This window comes from Muntiacus reevesi, chromosome 3 (genome assembly GCF_963930625.1).
Source record: "Muntiacus reevesi chromosome 3, mMunRee1.1, whole genome shotgun sequence".
NCBI classification, from domain to species: Eukaryota; Metazoa; Chordata; class Mammalia; order Artiodactyla; family Cervidae; genus Muntiacus; species Muntiacus reevesi.
In genome coordinates, this window is record NC_089251.1 from 77,560,094 (window position 1) to 77,578,119 (window position 18,026).

At 36.5% G+C, this 18,026-nt stretch overlaps 1 protein-coding gene and 1 pseudogene across 4 annotated transcripts in view; one reads left to right on the forward strand and one right to left on the reverse strand.

Annotated features, from left to right (window-relative positions):
- Positions 1–18,026, reverse strand: part of MTA3 (metastasis associated 1 family member 3) — a 185,194-nt gene that overhangs the window by 98,920 nt on the left and 68,248 nt on the right. For all 4 annotated transcript variants that reach the window (XM_065929367.1, XM_065929368.1, XM_065929369.1 and 1 more), the window contains exons 5-6: positions 8,263–8,326; positions 5,922–6,039 (exon numbers count right to left, since the gene is read on the reverse strand). In XM_065929367.1, coding sequence (XP_065785439.1) covers positions 5,922–6,039; positions 8,263–8,326 — 182 coding nt within the window. The remainder of the gene's footprint in view (positions 1–5,921; positions 6,040–8,262; positions 8,327–18,026) is intronic.
- Positions 173–1,261, forward strand: LOC136164433 (nucleophosmin pseudogene; annotated as a pseudogene).

Here is an 18,026-nt window from a genome sequence, read left to right on the forward strand (position 1 = left end):
AATAAGTTTTAAGATTTAAAAAAGTGAGAAAAAGAAAAGGGAAAACAGTGGAGGTCCTTCCAATACTATGTTCCAAAAGACTTCACAATAAGCATGTCTAACTGTGAAGACTGGGGATTTTGACTGTGCAATGAAGAAATGGGATTCTAAGAGATGTGAAGTACTGCCCTGGTGTGATTCCGTCCTGCGCAGTTGTTCGTTCGAATAGTAGTCGTTTAATTCCGTCCGGCTTCTCTCCCACGTAAGTGCGTGCCGCCACCCATGGAGGATTCAATGGACATGGACATGAGCCCCTTGAGGCCCCAGAACTATCTTTTCGGTTGTGAACTGAAGGCTGACAGAGATTATCACTTCAAGGTGGATAATGATGAAAATGAGCACCAGTTATCTTTAAGAACGGTCAGTTTAGGGGCTGGAGCAAAGGATGAGTTACACATTGTTGAAGCAGAGGTGATGAATTATGAAGGCAGTCCAATTAAAGTAACACTGGCAACTTTGAAAATGTCTGTACAGCCAACGGTTTCTCTTGGGGGCTTTGAAATTACACCACCTGTGGTCTTACAGTTGAAGTGTGGTTCAGGGCCTGTGCATATCAGTGGACAGCACTTAGTAGCTGTGGAGGAAGATGCAGAGTCAGAAGATGAAGAGGAGGAGGATGTGAAACTCCTAAGTATATCTGGAAAGCGTTCTGCCCCTGGAAGTGGTAGCAAGGTTCCCCAGAAAAAAGTAAAGCTTGCTGCTGATGAAGATGACGATGATGATGAAGATGACGATGATGATGAAGATGACGATGATGATGAAGATGATGATGATGATGATGATTTTGATGAGGAAGTTGAAGAAAAAGCTCCAATAAAGAAATCTGTACGAGATACTCCAGTCAAAAATGCACAAAAATCGAACCAAAATGGAAAAGACTCAAAACCATCAACACCAAGATCAAAAGGTCAAGAATCCTTCAAAAAACAGGAAAAAACACCTAAAACACCGAAAGGACCTAGCTCTGTAGAAGACATTAAAGCAAAAATGCAAGCAAGTATAGAAAAAGGTGGTTCACTTCCCAAAGTGGAAGCCAAGTTTATCAATTATGTGAAGAATTGTTTCCGGATGACTGACCAGGAGGCTATTCAAGATCTCTGGCAGTGGAGGAAGTCTCTTTAAGAAAACAGTTTAAACACTTTGTTAAAAATTTTCCGTCTTATTTCATTTCTGTAACAGTTGATATCTGGCTGTCCTTTTTATAATGCAGAGTGAGAACTTTCCCTACCATGTCTGATAAATGTTGTCCACGTTCCATTGCCACGAATGTGTTGTCCAAAATGCCTGTTTAGTTTTTAAAGATGGAACTCCACCCTTTGCTTGGTTTTAAGTATGTATGGAATGTTATGATAGGAACAGTAGTAGTGGTGGTCAGACAGATGGAAATGGTGGGGAGACAAAAATATACATGTGAAATAAACTCAGTATTTTAATAAAAAAAAAAAAAAGAGATGTGAAGTACTGAATATGGCCTTCAAATTGACTCAGTGGGCCCTTCGCTTCCATCTCACCCACAACAACCTGACTTTCTTATTGAAGGTGACCTTGTATAGTAAGAAAGGGGTCTATTAACTAAATAACATTTGTAAACCAACCACCCAGAACACTATCAAGACAAACACTATATTAAAGCCAATTAATACTTGTTAATGAATTATGAGATTTATTATATTAAGGAACATTTAGTCATATTTTAAATACATAGAATGCCTTTGACAGGTAACCGGTGTAACTCCCTGAATGCCATAAGCTGTTAAGAATCACTCCTTTTACCTGAAAGAAGAACCTCAAGATTCTCACCCTCAAGAACTTCAAATCCTCACTACGATATACTGTAGAATAAACTATTGCATTTTATACATGATTTTATTTCCTTAAAATATATTTCTTTTTACTTTAAGCCAGGTAGATATGCTTTCCAATTATATAACTCTAACCAGCTTTATGCATTTCAGGGGCAATATCACATTTAAACGTTTTTCAGGTAGGTGGGAACTCATGAGATTCTGTGAGCTGATTTTTCTGCCCACTATAACTGGAAATATCCCAACTTTATTACTTGCTTCAGCATTTATCTTTACATGAGCAATACACAAAATTTTCTAGGCTTTCTATACACTTAGGCTTATGCTCGGTGCTCAAGAGAGAATCACACACTTAAAAAAAAAATAATAGAGTATTCCCAGATGGTTAGGATTCGGAGCTTTCACTGTCATGGCCCAGGTTTAGTCCATGGTCAGGGAACTGAGATGGCACAAGCCTAAGTGTGGCCAAAATTTTTTTTAATTGATTAAAATAAAAAATTAAAATACTTCAATAAATATATATACACACATTTTAAGATGAAATTAAAAATACAACATTGTAAATCAACTATACTTCATAAAATACATTCAAATTTTTACTGAGAAAAAGAGTCACACAATCAGTAGCTCAGACAATCCTACATTTTAAAAAGTCAAATAAGAGAGAGGGTGCTCAGGGCTGGTGCTCAGGGCTGGTGCTCAGGGATGACCCTGAGGGATGGGATGGTGAGGGAGGTGGGAGCGGGGTTCAGGATGGGGAACACATGTATACCCATGGCTGATACATGTGAATGTGTGGCAAAAACCACCACAATACTGTAAAGTTAATTAGCCTCCAATTAAATTTAAAAAAGAGAAAAAAGTCAAATAATAAAAATAGCACATAAGATTACATGAACAACATGCCTACATAGTTCTGAAAAGGGGTGAGACCAGAGTGCAGGGAGGAGTCACAGAGGGCTGCTGAGGGGATGCAGAACGTGGGCCAGGTGCTGCGGACGCACGCACCAGGGACACACCTGGCTCTCGGTCTGTGTGGAGGTGACTTGCTGAATATCTCACAAAGGGCTATACATTTGTCCAAAACTCAAAGAATTGCACACAAAAGTCGGTGAAATGCACTATATATAAAGTATACCTCAACTGAAACAGGGAAAAATAATCTGGAAATGATTACTTGGAAGTCAATTGTCATTCTGTATAAAATTTCAGACACAACACCTTACAGCTTAGCAATTTCTTTCCAGGGAACATGTTTTCTAGTTATATCCAGAGTACAAAATTATCCATTATCTAAAGGATACTCAGTGCAGTTTTGTAAAATTTAAAAATCAAATGCTTTCAAAAATAAAACAACAAAGTCTAAGATCAAGCATTAAGGACTATATAAATATCCAAAATTATTTTGGGAACACAAGTTGATTTGTACAGATCAGAATGCCAACAAATGCAATCTCTCAGTCATAATGGAGAAGGAAATGGCACTCCAGTCCAGTAATCTTGCCTGGGAAATACCATGGACAGAGGAGCCTGGTGGGCCATAGTCCAAGGGGTTGCCAAACAGCAGGAGCCTATAATAAACCGGTTCACTACTTACAATCTCTTTAAAAAAACACAGACACAACAAAACAAAACTTCTAAACACAGTTGCGTGCAGACATGGCAATCTATTCTCAAAGCTTAGTCATTACTGACTGACCTTTCCTGGTACTGAGTTCATAAAAATGCAGAAGTCTGCAACCTAGTATTATCCACAACCACCCATCTGCCCACCACTGACAATGATAACCCACCAACCACAGTGTGTGCTATGGTTCATAAACTCTACCCTGTGTTGATTTAACTTTTCTGCATACGCTTCCTATAGGAAAGCATGGTAAACAATGCAAATTATAAAAACCTTAAGGAATAATTTCTAAACCTCTCTATGACAAAATTCTAAATTTCAGTATAACAAAAATAAATAAAACATTTAAATATAAAATCATTAACATTTCGTAAGTGAGGAGGTAACATGTACAATACTCACAGACAAATACTTCTACATTTGTTTACCTTTAATATGCAAAATACTCTTGCCAATACATATAAATAACCAAATAGAAAATACACAAGAAATTTACAGAATAGCTAAAAATAACTAAGGAAAGCATAATTTCAACTTTTAAAAATAATAATAAAAAAAGAAACAAAAATGAAAAGCTAATACAATAGTGTAACAAAATGGGGGCGCTAATAATCTATCAGTGAATGCATCTGATTTGCTCATACAAAAATTAATATAGCCTTTTTGAAGGGCAAAGTGGCATTTTCAATACTTCCAGGAAACTATGCTTGAAAAATGTTTACACAGCATAAGTATGTGTGAAGATTTTCTAGCAGTATCATTTGCTCAAAAGATGTAGGGACTTCCCTGGTGCTCCAGTGGATAAGACTCTGCGTTCCCAATGCAGGGGGCCCAGAGTTCAATACCTGATCAAGGAACTAAGACACCACATACTGCAACTAAGCCCTCACACTTGAGAGCCCACGCTCCCCAACTAGGAAAGCCTGAATACCACAATGAAGAGCCTGCACACTGCAATGAAGACCCAGTGCAGCCAAAAGGAATTTTTTTAAATGTAATAACCTAAATGTCTATCAACAGGGGTACTAGTAAAGGAAACAAATTATGGCACATCCATGCAGAATTAAGAGCTCTACAGTCACAAAATGAATAGTCATTCTCCTCATTAGGGAAGATGCAAAAAATACACCATTAACTGAAAGAAGCAGTTGCAGAATAACCTGCAACTTGCCACTGCGCAAAGACCATTCCTGAATGGATTATGAGCCATAGCCATTACCAAAATAAAATATGGGTTTTGCCTTGTCATACTGTTCATGGGGTTCTCAAGGCAAGAATACTCAAGTGGTCTGCCATTCCCTTCTCCAGGGAACCATGTTTTGTCAGCCTGCAGACATGAAATTAAAAGACGCTTGCTCCTTGGAAGAAAAGTTATGACCAACCTAGACAACATATTAAAGAGCAGAGACATTACTTTGCCAACAAAGGTCCATCTAGTCAAAGTTACGGTTTTTCCAGTAGTCATGTATGGATGTAAGAGTTGTACCTTAAAGAAAGCTGAGCACTTTTGAACTGTGGTGTTAGAGAAGACTCTTGAGAATCTCTTGAACAGCAAGGAGATCAAACCAGTCAATCCTAAAGGAAATTAGTCCTGAATATTCATTGGAAGGACCGATGCTGAAGCTGAAGCTCTAATACTTTGGCCACCTGATGCAAAGAACTGACTCCTTAGAAAAGACTGATGCTGGGAAAGACTGAAGGCAGGAGGAGAAGGGGATGACAGAGGATGAGATGGTTGGATGGCAATTACCAACTCAGAGGACATGAGTTTGAGCAAGCTCCAAGAGTTGGTGATGGACAGGGAAGCCTGTGCAGTCCATGGGTTGCAAAGAGTCAGACACGACTGAGTGATTGAACTGAATTGAAATACGGGTTTGGAATGAAGAAAAGAGTGTGGTGTTCATTTTCTATATTACACTTTATTTTGTATTTCATTTTTTTAATGTTAAGAATGTTTTACTTTTCAAATCAGAAAATAAAGGTTTTAAGTATACAGTTACGACAGAAAAAAGAAAAATTAAGTCTTGCCAGGAAGATATATTTTTAAAATGCAAAGTTTTAAATCTCTCTGGTCTACAAACTTCCCAGTTCAGCCAAAATCCCCACCAGAATGTAAGTGTTCACTAGATTCCATGACTACCTCAGACAGATGACGTGAAGGCACATCAAATCTCAAAGCGTGAGTCTGTCACATTAAAATACAAGTTCAACATTAATGCTCTTAAAGTTGCATTTAAAAGAAAAACACAGGTAGGAAACTCATGAAAATGTGAAATGAAAAATGAATAATTGATCAAATAAATTATTTTTCATTGCTGTTTGTTTCTAAAATCGGAAGAGGTCATTACTTTTAAACTTTAGCCTGAAAGTGCTTTTTCCATCTGATGAAAATACTCCAGTTTCAAGGAAATTTGTTTTCACAGGATTTGAAACTCAAAAGAAAAACATACCTTCTAAGAGCATTTCTGGAATGTCTGCTTGATATCTAGGTCCCACTCTGATTTCACCTTTGTCAGCTAATAGTGTTTTCACTGAGGGATCATAGACCAATGAGTAGAAAAAGGTATCCTGGGAAAAAAGATGACAGAAGACAGAAATATCGACATAAACCTAATTCCTTCTACTTTTTATAAAGCAATAAATCCAGTGTCATAATAATGAAACGATAAAACTCCACAGGGCATAAAATTTCATTTTGGTGAATAAATTTATAAATCTTTAAGGAAAGCATAACGCTACTATCATCAGGTAAACAATATAAAATTAAATAAAATGAAAACAAATACCTTACAATCAAGGTGGATAATAAAGTGTTAACTATTATTTGTTTAGTTAGTCTAACAGAAAACCATTAATTGTTCTAAAAGTTAAGCTAAAGTCAAATAAAGACCACTGAAATCCAGTAATCATTTTAAAGCTGTAAAGCCCACACCAAACAGTAAGAGTGCCTTCGTAGACGCGTGAAACTCTTACTTTGAGAGTGCCCATCCCACATTTCATCAAAAATACTAAAATGCAGACACATTTCACATTAAAACTATAGAACTTAGTTTATATGCAGTTTACTAATATGTCACACTGCATCACTTAATTACAATTACCTATTTAAGTACAATTGTCCATTAATTATAATTCTGAGGTTGTCCTTTAAATTCTAAAACATATGTATATATGGGTAAGCATACAAACATAACTATACATTCTATCATCACCAGCATACCCACCTGACATTCCATGGTCACTTAAAAGAGCAAACAACCTACTCACTGGACCTAAAGGATAAAATGACCTATAGCCAACAGTCTTGAGCTGAATTCTGCACAACCACTAGAAATCATCTGAACCAACGAAGTCTTGCCTTTTGTTCCCCTCCACCTCCCTGTCCCACGGATGTGAGAGTCATCTACTGCATGATTCTCCGTATTAGACCCTGAAAGGGCCTATTAAAGAACAGTAGATTGATAAAGGACTGAGGTTAAAAAGCAAGAGGATAGGAAAAAAAATCATAAAGACTTTGCAAATTTTCATCTACTGCAATCCTTAGCAGATACAAATTGTTAACAAATTAGAAGGTAACAAATATCATCTTTAAAAAATCAGAGAATTTCCAAGTGGTCCAGTGATGAGGTCTCTGCGCTTTCACTCAGTGGCCTGGGTTCAATCCCCAGTCGGGTAACTAAGATTCTGCAAGCCACACAAACACAACGCAGCCAAAAAAAAAAAAAAAGAAACCCGCTCTAGGAACAGCCAAATACAACATAATATACTAAAACATATTCACTATTTCTTCTTTTTATTTCTGCTTCTGTGAATGAAAGATAATTTCTGAGCATCATCAATCCATATTTTCCATCATTCTGTTCGACAGAGTGACAATAAACCCCACCTCTTTTCCAAATTTCACAAGACCATTAGCCTTTTTTTCTGCCTTGAATACTTACTTTCCTTCTAATTTTATTAGGTTTCTGGTGCATAGTAGTTATACATGTTTGCATCAATCTTTTTCTGTAATGTTTACTTCATTTGAGATAAGGGAGCAACACTTTTGAGAATAGAAAACTATTTTTTAAAAAGAAAATATGTCCCTTTAATTTTGCTTTTTAAAATATATATGTAATAAAGATTCTGGGAAAATAAACACTATGAAATTATAAAGGTTAAACACTGAACCATTAATAGTAAAGTATTTTCCCCACAATAAAATTGATAAAAGTCACATAAAACTGCAAAATGTAAAATAGTCTGCTTACGAGAATTTCCTCCCTTCAATGACGTCCATGCTCTAATTCAATTTCATAAAAATGTTTATGACGTCTCTTGAAGGTTACAGAAAAAATTATTCTTAGGTGACAAAATTTATTAGGATTCCAGTAAAGAAAGCAGACCACCAATGGTAAAATTTTCTCTGCAAAGAGCCTAAAAGAAAAGTTATTTACTTCAAAAAAAAAAAAAGGAAGAGGACCAAGTATTTTTAAGTTATTTATTTCATAAAGCCCAAATTAGTTCTTCCCCCCAAAAAAGTTCTCTCACTACCAATTCAATCATGTGCTATACTTTACCAACTTTTCATTACGAAGCAAAGACAGACAGACAGACATGGAGGTTTTTGCCAACTTTTATCTCAGTTAACCAGAAAAATGAAATTACCTGAATACATTCTAATCATTATACTTTTACCATAATTATTGCTATCATTATGCAATAATTTGTTAGAAGAAGAAATAATACAAAAGTACAGGCTTTGTATGAAATAAAGAGGGAAAAACACAAACAATTGTAATTGTGAATTACCTCTTTATCAAGATATGACAATACTGACTCTGTCTCATTCAGAAGGGCAACACTGCATTTCCCCCTGTTGAAAGAGAATAAAAGTGAATAAATGCAAGAAAAGCCACCATGCCTTCACAGAGATGATGTACACAAAGTTAGGAATATTCAAAATGTAAAGGTAGTATTGAGAAACTAGATGGCAGTTAGGAACATCTAGACACGTATATACTTGAACTGACTCTACATCTTGGTGTTATGGAACCTAAAAAACAAGGCTGTAGACATGTTGAAAGGCTAACCTGGGGAAGGAACGGGTGTTAGGCAGTAAATCCTTGCAACATAAAATATTTTATGGGTATTTCATAACTCTTTAAGAAGAAAAGAAAGAAGAATACATTGTAATCTTCAGACAAAGTTAGTTTTTGAATCTGTAAAGAGTTAATATGAGGTAATTTTATACAAGGGATTTTTAAAGAAATCATCATGTAAACCAGTGCCTAAAATAATCTTCAAATTTTTATAGTAGCCACAGCATACAAGAACATAAAAATAATACACATTTACCTCAGGATTACCTGATGTAACTATACCTTTATTGCTAACTTACCTTTATTGAAACTGCTCTAGTTTCAATAGTTAAAACTAGTTAAAATTTAAACACAAGGAACTCCTATAGAGCAAGGGGCAAATAAAAATCAACAGATTCACGGATCTTGAAGTCTCATGGCATTTACCTTTGATCATAGCTGGGTGTGTACTTGAAAATGAAATGCTGTTTAAAAAAGGCCTGTCTAGACCTGAGAAAAATTATGGTTATTCACGTAGTGGTATTTAATACCACTTTTAAAATTATCTTCCCAGCCTGAAAAATTCAATATAGCTACAAATTTGACAGGAGAATTCTGAGAGACTATTCAAGTTACAGATATTGGTCAGGGCTCACAAAATACTTTTTAAATGTCATAATATCACTTGGTTTTCTAAACAACAGTAACTACTTGCTCCCCATGAATTAACATGTAAAAACAAATGCATCAAATACACATTACATAGGAAGTTTGTTGTTGGATTATCAGAGTGAAACACAGTTCAAAGGAAAAAATTACCAAAAGCAAAAGTAAAACACTAACACATAAGTCAAAAACTACACTAAGCATTTTGCAACTGTATGTTCCTTAAAACTAAATTAAAAAAAAAATTTTTTTTTAATTTTTCTATTTTTAAATAGAAAAAATATCTTTAAAGAGAAAAATATCTTTCTCTGTTAACCATCTCAGGTTGCTATCACTTCAAAAGGTTTCTCTGAGAGCATGTGGTACTTCTATACTATCCTGTCAAATCCGTAATTCGGTTACTGGGAGTTATGAAGGTTTCTTGTTTTTCCAATATATTTTATTCATGCATAGTACTGAAGCAGAAAAAAATAACACCATTACTTCAGTGCATATAACACTCAAAATCAATAATTACCCGACATGCTCATGCAAAGGACAGAATTACGAGAAGGGGAACTGCTCTGCTGCTGTTAGCACATCTACTACTGCCATAGAAGAACTTCTATGGCCTGTGAATATGTGCTCACACATGCAAGAGTGCTTAAGGAACAAAAGGGATTTCCAAAAATAGTTTCATTTACTTCTCTTGCCTCAGTAACAGCTGACAAAGCAGTATTTCTAACATTTAATACTTACTCCACCTAGAAATCATAAAATCTTTTAAGTTCTCTATAGTCAGGTTTTAAAAAAAAATGGGAAGGAGCAGATGCTATAAATGTTATTTTAATAGGTATCACTTGAACTTTATAAGATAATAGACACTGAAAATTCATAAAAAGAATATAGCATAAAGGTGCCTCCATACTGCCTGAAATGATAGAAGATTTTTTTTTTTAAAGAATTATTCATTGATTTACGGCCACGCTGGGTCTTCACTGCTGCATGCGGGCTTTCTCTGGTTGCAGTGGTGAGGGACTACTCTCTAGTTGCAGTGTATCGGCTTCTCATTGTAGTGGCTTCTCCTTTTGAGGCACATGGACTCTAGAGCACAGGTACACAGGCTTAGTTGCCCCGCGGCATGTAGATCTTCCTGGACCAGGGATCAGACCCCATGTCCCCTGCCTGCATTGGCAGACAGACTCTTAGCCACTGGACCTCCAGGAAAGTCCATGAAAAAAGATGCTAAACCGAATCACTAAACCATTATTTTCATATTTACATCAGGAGGTAAGGAAACACTGGTTATGCTGGTTTTAGAGGCCCAAGATGATTACAAAACCAATAAAAGCACAGACACCCCAATCAATCTAAAATGTAAAATATCTTTGGAGATACAGATTTTATGCAAATAGAAAGGATAATAGACAATTTTAACTTTTAATTTTTCTTTAATTTAGCTATACTGTACCTTTCCCATTAGAAACAAAATGTGACACTTAAATTTTCATGTACATATATTAACAGCTAACAAAGTAAGAGATTGAGTCAGAATTATTTTATGAAGTAAACATGAATATGTAATTAACACATGTACTACCACTCCAAGAGCTGTTGATAAAGTAGTTTAAAAAGAGATTTAAAGTGTTGGCTTCCGTTATGCTGAACAAATCTTGGCTCACAGGAAAAAACATGATAAGTTTTAAGCTAACTGCAAACTAAAGGAACTATTAACAAATTCTGAATATAGATAATGCAATTGTTTTATCCTGAATCTCAAGCAATGAACCTGTGTCTCTTCCACAGCACTAAACCATAAGGAATAAAGATACCAAAACATTAACAATATAAAACATAGGAAAGACTGTAACACTGAGAAAGATCACTCAAGGCCCATATAATCATTCATACTGCTTTTCGACAGGAAACCACACAGGAGCACAGAATTTCTACAGATATTTTCCCACATATGATTCAAAAGTTTTTTTTAAATATATTTCAAATAATATATATAAATATTCTATTTCAGAAACTGCAGAGTACAGGGACAGAGAAAAATGTAATTATTACAACACAATACAGTCCCATGTTTAATAGCAGGTGCCAATCAGCCTGAAATCTGCTGTTTCCTTAACAAGATGTTAGCACAATCCCACAGGACTCGAAAACCTTATGTAAAATGTGCACCCAGGTTATTTTTCCTCTTAACCAAAGATGTTACCCATTTGTACAAGTGGAAAACAAGGAAGTTTAAATTAGCATCCATTTCCCCCACTATCTGAAGTCTTCCCTTCACGAACACACAGACAAGTACAATGGTCCAGGACCTGGAAAAATGAAAATTTCTTAGTGTCACAGGAAGATAATTGAATCCAAATATCTTGGAAGGGATCCAAGAATCTATGTGGTTAACAAGCATGACCAGGTGGTCCTTAGGCACAGTAAACATGAATTTTAAACCTGCCGTGTTCACTGAAAGTCATTATTTCTTCAATAAAGAAAGGTATTTTTCCATTAAAAAAAAAAAAGAAATCTTGCCATTTGCAAAAACATAGATAGATCTAGAGGGTATGAAATAAATCAGACAAAGAGAGACAAACGGCCATGTGATCTCTCACTTACATGTGGAATGTAAAAACAAAAAAATAAAACAAAAGGAAAACAGACTCACAGAGAACAAATGTGGTTGCCAAAGGGGAAGGGGCAGAGATGAGGGCGGGCAGCAGTGCATGGGGGCAAATAGGTGAAGGGGATCAAGAGGTACAAACATCCAATCAGAAAATTAAAAAGTCATGGGAATGTAATAATATGGAGCATAAGGAATACAGTCAGTGATACTGAAGTAACTTGGTATGGGAGACAGACGGTTACTAGTCTTATTGTGATCATCTCGTAATGCATGCAAATGTCAAATCACTATGTAGTACACCTGAAACTAACATAATGTTGTATGTCAATTACATTTCACTTTTTGAAATATGCAAAGAAATAATTTGCTGTTGTGGTGGGGTGAAGACGCTCAACATTCTTAGCCATTAGGAAAATGCAAAATCAAAACCACAGTGAGATACAGTTCATAGAAAACCACAAAGATGGGCTAAAATGAAAAACACAGACAATAACAAGTGTTGACATGGATGTGGCAAAACTAGAACACTAACACTTTGCTAATGAGGATACAAAACTGTGCAGTCACTTGCGAAAACAGTTTGGCAGTTCCTCAAAATGTTAAACACAGAGCTGCCATCTGACCCAGCAATTCCACACGTAAGTACAATACCATGAGAAAAGAAAACAGACATCCACACAAAAACTTGTGCACAGATGTTCACAGCGGCATTATTTACAATAGGCAAAAAGTAGAAACAATCCACATTTCCATCAAGTGATGAATGAGCAAACAAAAACGTGCAGTTCTAGTCCAGGTCCAAAGGCCTGAGGATCAAGAGTGCTGCTGCTACAAATCCCAGTCAGAGAGGAAAACACTGAGGTCCCAGCTTAGTCAGACACAGAAAGGGAGAATTCCCTTTTCTACCTTTTTGCTCTTTTCAGACCCTCAACTGATGGGAAGAGGTTTCCCTCACACTGGGAAAGATAAACTGCTTTACTCAGTCTACTGATTCAAATAATCTCTTCTGGAAACACCCTCATGGACAAACACAGAGTTTTTTACCCAGACATCTGAGTGTGACAGTAGCCCAGTCAAGCTGACCACTAATTTAACCCCCACAATATCTCAATAAAGTCATTATTAAAAATATATATATTATTCTTCATAACTAACAAGGTCATGAAAAACAAGGAAAGACAGGGGCACTATTACAGACCAGAGGAGATGATGAAGACATGATGCCTAAAGGCAATGTCAGGGTAAATCCGGGAACAGTGAAAGGACGTCAGAGAAAAGAATGCTTAATGTCTGAATAAAGTCTGGAGTTTAGTTAACAGTAATATACCTATGTGAATTTCTTAGTTTTGATAAAGATGACATGATAAATAAATTGTAAACATTAAGCAGAAACTGAATGAAGTGTACATGGAAACTCTCTATGCCATCCTTGAAGCTTTATCTGCAAATCAGAAAGTATCCCAAATTAAAAGGCTTACTTTTTTTTTTTTTTTTAAAAGGCTTACTTTTTAAGACTCCCTCCTTTCAAAAAAGCGGCATCTGTGTCACTGGTCTTATGAGTCTGATATTAGCCACAAACTGAATTCTGAACACTTTTTTCATATAAAGAATCATACCTGGTTCTGTGATTGGAAATTCAGCAAATAGTTTTATACACCATTTAATCCACTAACACAATGAACAAATTTTTAAAAATAAAGTTCAAAAATTTAAAATGCTTTCAGAAGATTATGTTTCTCAACAGCAGCAATGTAAGATAGGACAAAAGAGAAGATTCAAAATTCTGAGGGAAATTATTTCCAAACCAGAATTATATCCCTAAACAAATCATCAGTCAAGTGTGAAAAACATTTTCAGATAAGCAAGGACTAAAATGTTTTACATTTTAGAAGATTAATCAAAAGGAAAAGGCAAAACAATTATTAATTCCAAGGAAAACAAAAGGTTGTACGAGACAATTATGTGAGGAATATTTATGTGCTCCTAAAATAGAGATGATTATTAAGTTAAATAAAACTGTGATATGCTGGACAACAAAAGGGAATGGAGGAGAGGAAGCAAAGAGACATTTCCAAAGTTGAAAATGAATAGTAGCAGTGTAAGAGTAGTGTAAGCGCCAAAGTCAGTGTTAGAGAAGTTGAAAACAACCGAAAAATGAGAAGCAGGCACATAACTGCCTGAGACAATTTTAGACAGCTATATACGTATATTTAAGGCGAAGGGGGAGGGTCCTAATAAGATCAAGGATATAAATTTGTGTGTATACACACAGACACGTACATGCACCAAGGGAGCAAGAGTTATGATGACATTAAATCAGGTTTTCTCAACCCTGGCAGCACCACTGGCTGAGTCAGTAGATGACAGGAGTCCCAAACCAGATGCGAAAACCGAAACTGTCCAGACTTTGTCAAATGTTCCTTAGGAGACAAGAGTGCTCCTGCATAAGAACACGATATTGATTAACCATGGTTTTCTTAACTATATCTTACTAACAAATATTTAAGGACTGCCTATACAAGCGAAAAAATGTAATTTTCTACAATTTTGGATTATTAAAAGGAAGAGAATAAAGGAGAAAGAAATCTGGACACTTTAAGTATTTCTATTCAAATATAGAATTTCTGTTGTTAATACTACTTTAACAGATGTTAACAAATAAAAGTTAAAGCAGGCCCCCAAGAAACAAAACAGAAAAACTGAAACACCTCTATGAGTAGGTAGGTGAGCTAGAGGAATAAAAAACCAAGAAGAGAAGGTCGAGCTTAATGTAATAGCTCAGTGGATTCTGTGAAGAAACATGACAAGCAATGTTTTAGAAAGCCCCCTTGTGTTTATGGCATGTGGAGAGAACCAAAGCAACAAGATATGAATCCCTGATACTGATAACAAACATGAAAGAAACTTTCAAAGAGAAATTCAAGGGAAAAGAATCCTCTCTTGGTGCCACTTTCCCCTTTATAACTAGGAGAAAGTGAAATGTTCAAAAGGCACTAGGAAGTACCTCTTCTCCAAGAAAAGATGACCAATAAATTGTTTTGATACTAAGAAAGTCTCATAAGCGTTTCTTTGTACAACCGTGTGGAACAGCAGCACTGTTCCACAGTATAGCCTGGCTTTACTGTGGTATATACCCACTGCTTTTCTTCATTATCATTTTAGTTGCAAAAGAAAACATTTCATTGTAAAGTAATTAGCCTCCAACTAATAAAAATAAATGGGAAAAAAAAGATAAAAATAAATAAATAAATAAAATAAATTCCAAAATAAAATTAAAAAAATGAAAACACTTCAACCACTAGGGTTAATCATTTCAAAGGAAAGATTACACAGCATAAACAAAACAGTTGAGAAAAAAATGTGCTAAACATGTAGACTTAAAAATGTTAAATTGTGATATGATTTTTCTCCAGTTTCTGATTTTCCTCTAGTCCTGCTTCTCCTAAAAGCCTAAGCATGCTAAGTAACTTCTTTATGCTACATTCATCTCTGTAAGTAGCACTACTTACGGTCTCAATAGCACTGTTTTGGCTAATTCAAATTTTGTTTACAGATACCAAGAAAATCGCAAAAATCTAACATCTTAAAATAAAAATACTGGCACTTTGAAATGTACAGAAAGAAAATTGCTTTTATTAGTTTCTTTAACATTAGTATTCAACTCTAGAGAGAGATTGCTAATTCACAGTGGGGTTCTATTTTATTATTTATACACTTTAAACTTAACATTACTAAAACAGGAGGGAAGGGGGCAGGGCACAACCTTTAAAAGAATGACAGCCCGAGAACACAACACAAACTGATTAGAACCAAACCAAGTCCAAGACGGCAGACAATCTAAGTCCACTAGACTCTGAGCCTCAGTACACAGCGAACAACAGACTGGTTCCAAACAGGAACAGTAGGACGTCAAGGCTGTATATTGTCACCCTGCTTATTTAACTTATATGCAGAGTACATCATGAGAAACGCGGGGCTGGAAGAAGCACAAGCTGGAATCAAGATTGCCGGGAGAAATATCAATAACCTCAGATATGCGGATGACACCACCCTTACGGCAGAGAGTGAAGAGGAACTAAAAAGCCTCTTGATCAAAGTAAAAGAGGAGAGTGAAAAAGTTGGCTTAATGCTCCAAATTCAGAAAACTAAGATCATGGCATCTGGTCCCATCACTTCATGGCAAATAGATGGGGAAACAGTGGCTGACTTTATTTTGGGGGGCTCCTAAATCACTGCAGATGGTGACTGCAGCCATGAAATTAAAAGACCCTTACTCCTTGGAAGGAAAGTTATGATCAACCTAGATAGCACATTAAAAAGCAGAGACATTACTTTGCCAACAAAGGTCTGTCTAGTAAAGGCTATGGTTTTTCCAGTGGTCATGTACGGATGTGAGAGTTGGACGGTGAAGAAAGCTGAGCGCCAAAAAATTGATGCTTTTGATCTGTGGTGTTGGAGAAGACTCTTGAGAGTCCCTTGGATAGCAAGGAGATCCAACCAGCCCATCCTAAAGGAGATCAAACCTGAATATTCATTGGAAGGACTGATGCTGAAGCAGAAACTCCAATACTTTGGCCACCTCATGCAAAGAGCTGACTCACTGGAAAAGACCCTGATGCTGGGAGGGACTGGGGGCAGGAGGAGAAGGGGATGACAGAGGATGAGATGGCTGGATGGCATCACCAACTTGATGGACATGAGTTTGCGTAAACTCCGGGAGTTGGTGATGGACAGGGAGTCCTGGCGTGCTACAATTCATGGGGTTGCAAAGAGTTAGACACAACTGAGCAACTGAACTGAACTGATACTCTCACTGTAACACATGTGTGCTTAGTCACTCAGCTGTGTTCAGCTTTTTGTGGCTCCATGGACAGTAGGCCACCAGGCTCCTCGTTCCATGGGGATTCTCCAAACAAGAAAACTGGAGTGGGTTGCCATGCCCTCCTCCACGGGATCTTCCCAACCCAGGGGTCGAACCCAGGTCTCCCACATTGCAGGCCGATTCTTTACCAGCTGAGCCACCAGGTAAGCCCACTGTAACACATTAGAGAACTGAATGACACACCCACAGGCACCATGACATTTCCAAAGTCAGTCACAAAGGTCAACAAGTGCACGGTGGTCCAATTTCTGGAAGTCCCTCCTCCTTGCCCAAAATGGTTGGAATAGTCCTCCCACTCATTGGCCTATGAAATATCCTACCCCTCACAAAAACTGACAAACCCATACTCTGTACCCCTCTCGCCTTCTGAGATGGCTCACACTGTCTGTGGAGTGTGCTTCTTTCTAAATAAATCCACTTCTTATCTATCACTTTGTCTCTCACTGAATTCTTTCTGCTACAAGACATCAAGAACTTCAGCTTCATTAAGCCTGATACAAGATGTGCGATCTCAGTTAAAACACAGTAGATTTAAATTCCAGAGTTACAGTTTCATTACTACTTATTTATCAATAAACACGAATCTGTAAAAATTTGCTTTCTCTGAAGATTTTAAAAAGGTCTCAACAGAGACATCATAAATCCACAAATTACAAATCCTTTCAGTTCAATTCCCCTGCTTTGACCAATATAGAAACATGAAGAAAGAAATACAAATACAAAAAGCATAATTAAGACATTTTTTTACTGTTTTACTTTGTAATTTAATTTGTACACAATCGCATAATTCAACATGTGAAATGACCTATGCACAAATTTGCTCTTTGCAGTATTATTTGTAACAGTAAAAGACTAAAATGAAGCAAATATCCATCAATTACTGGATTACGAACAAAGCGAGTGAAGGTGATAGAATTCCAGCTGAGCTATTTCAAGTTCTAAAAGATGATGCTGTGAAAGTGCTGCACTCAATATGCCAACAAATATGGAAAACTCAGCAAATGGGCACAGTAAAGGACAGAAATGGTATGGACCTAACAGATAAGAAGATGTTTTTAAAAAGGTGGCACGAATACACAGAAGAACTACATTAAAAAGATCTTCATGACCCCGATAACCACAATGGTGCAATCACTGAACTAGAGCCAGACATCCTGGAGTCCAAAGTCAGGTGGGTCTTAGGAAGCATCACTACGAACAGAGTCAGTGGAGGTGATGGAATTCCAGTTGAGCTATTTCAGGTTCTAAAAGATGATGCTGTTAAATGTTGCACTCAGTATGCCAGCAAATTTGGAAAACTCAGCAGGGGCCACAGCACTGGAAAAGCTCAGCTTTCATT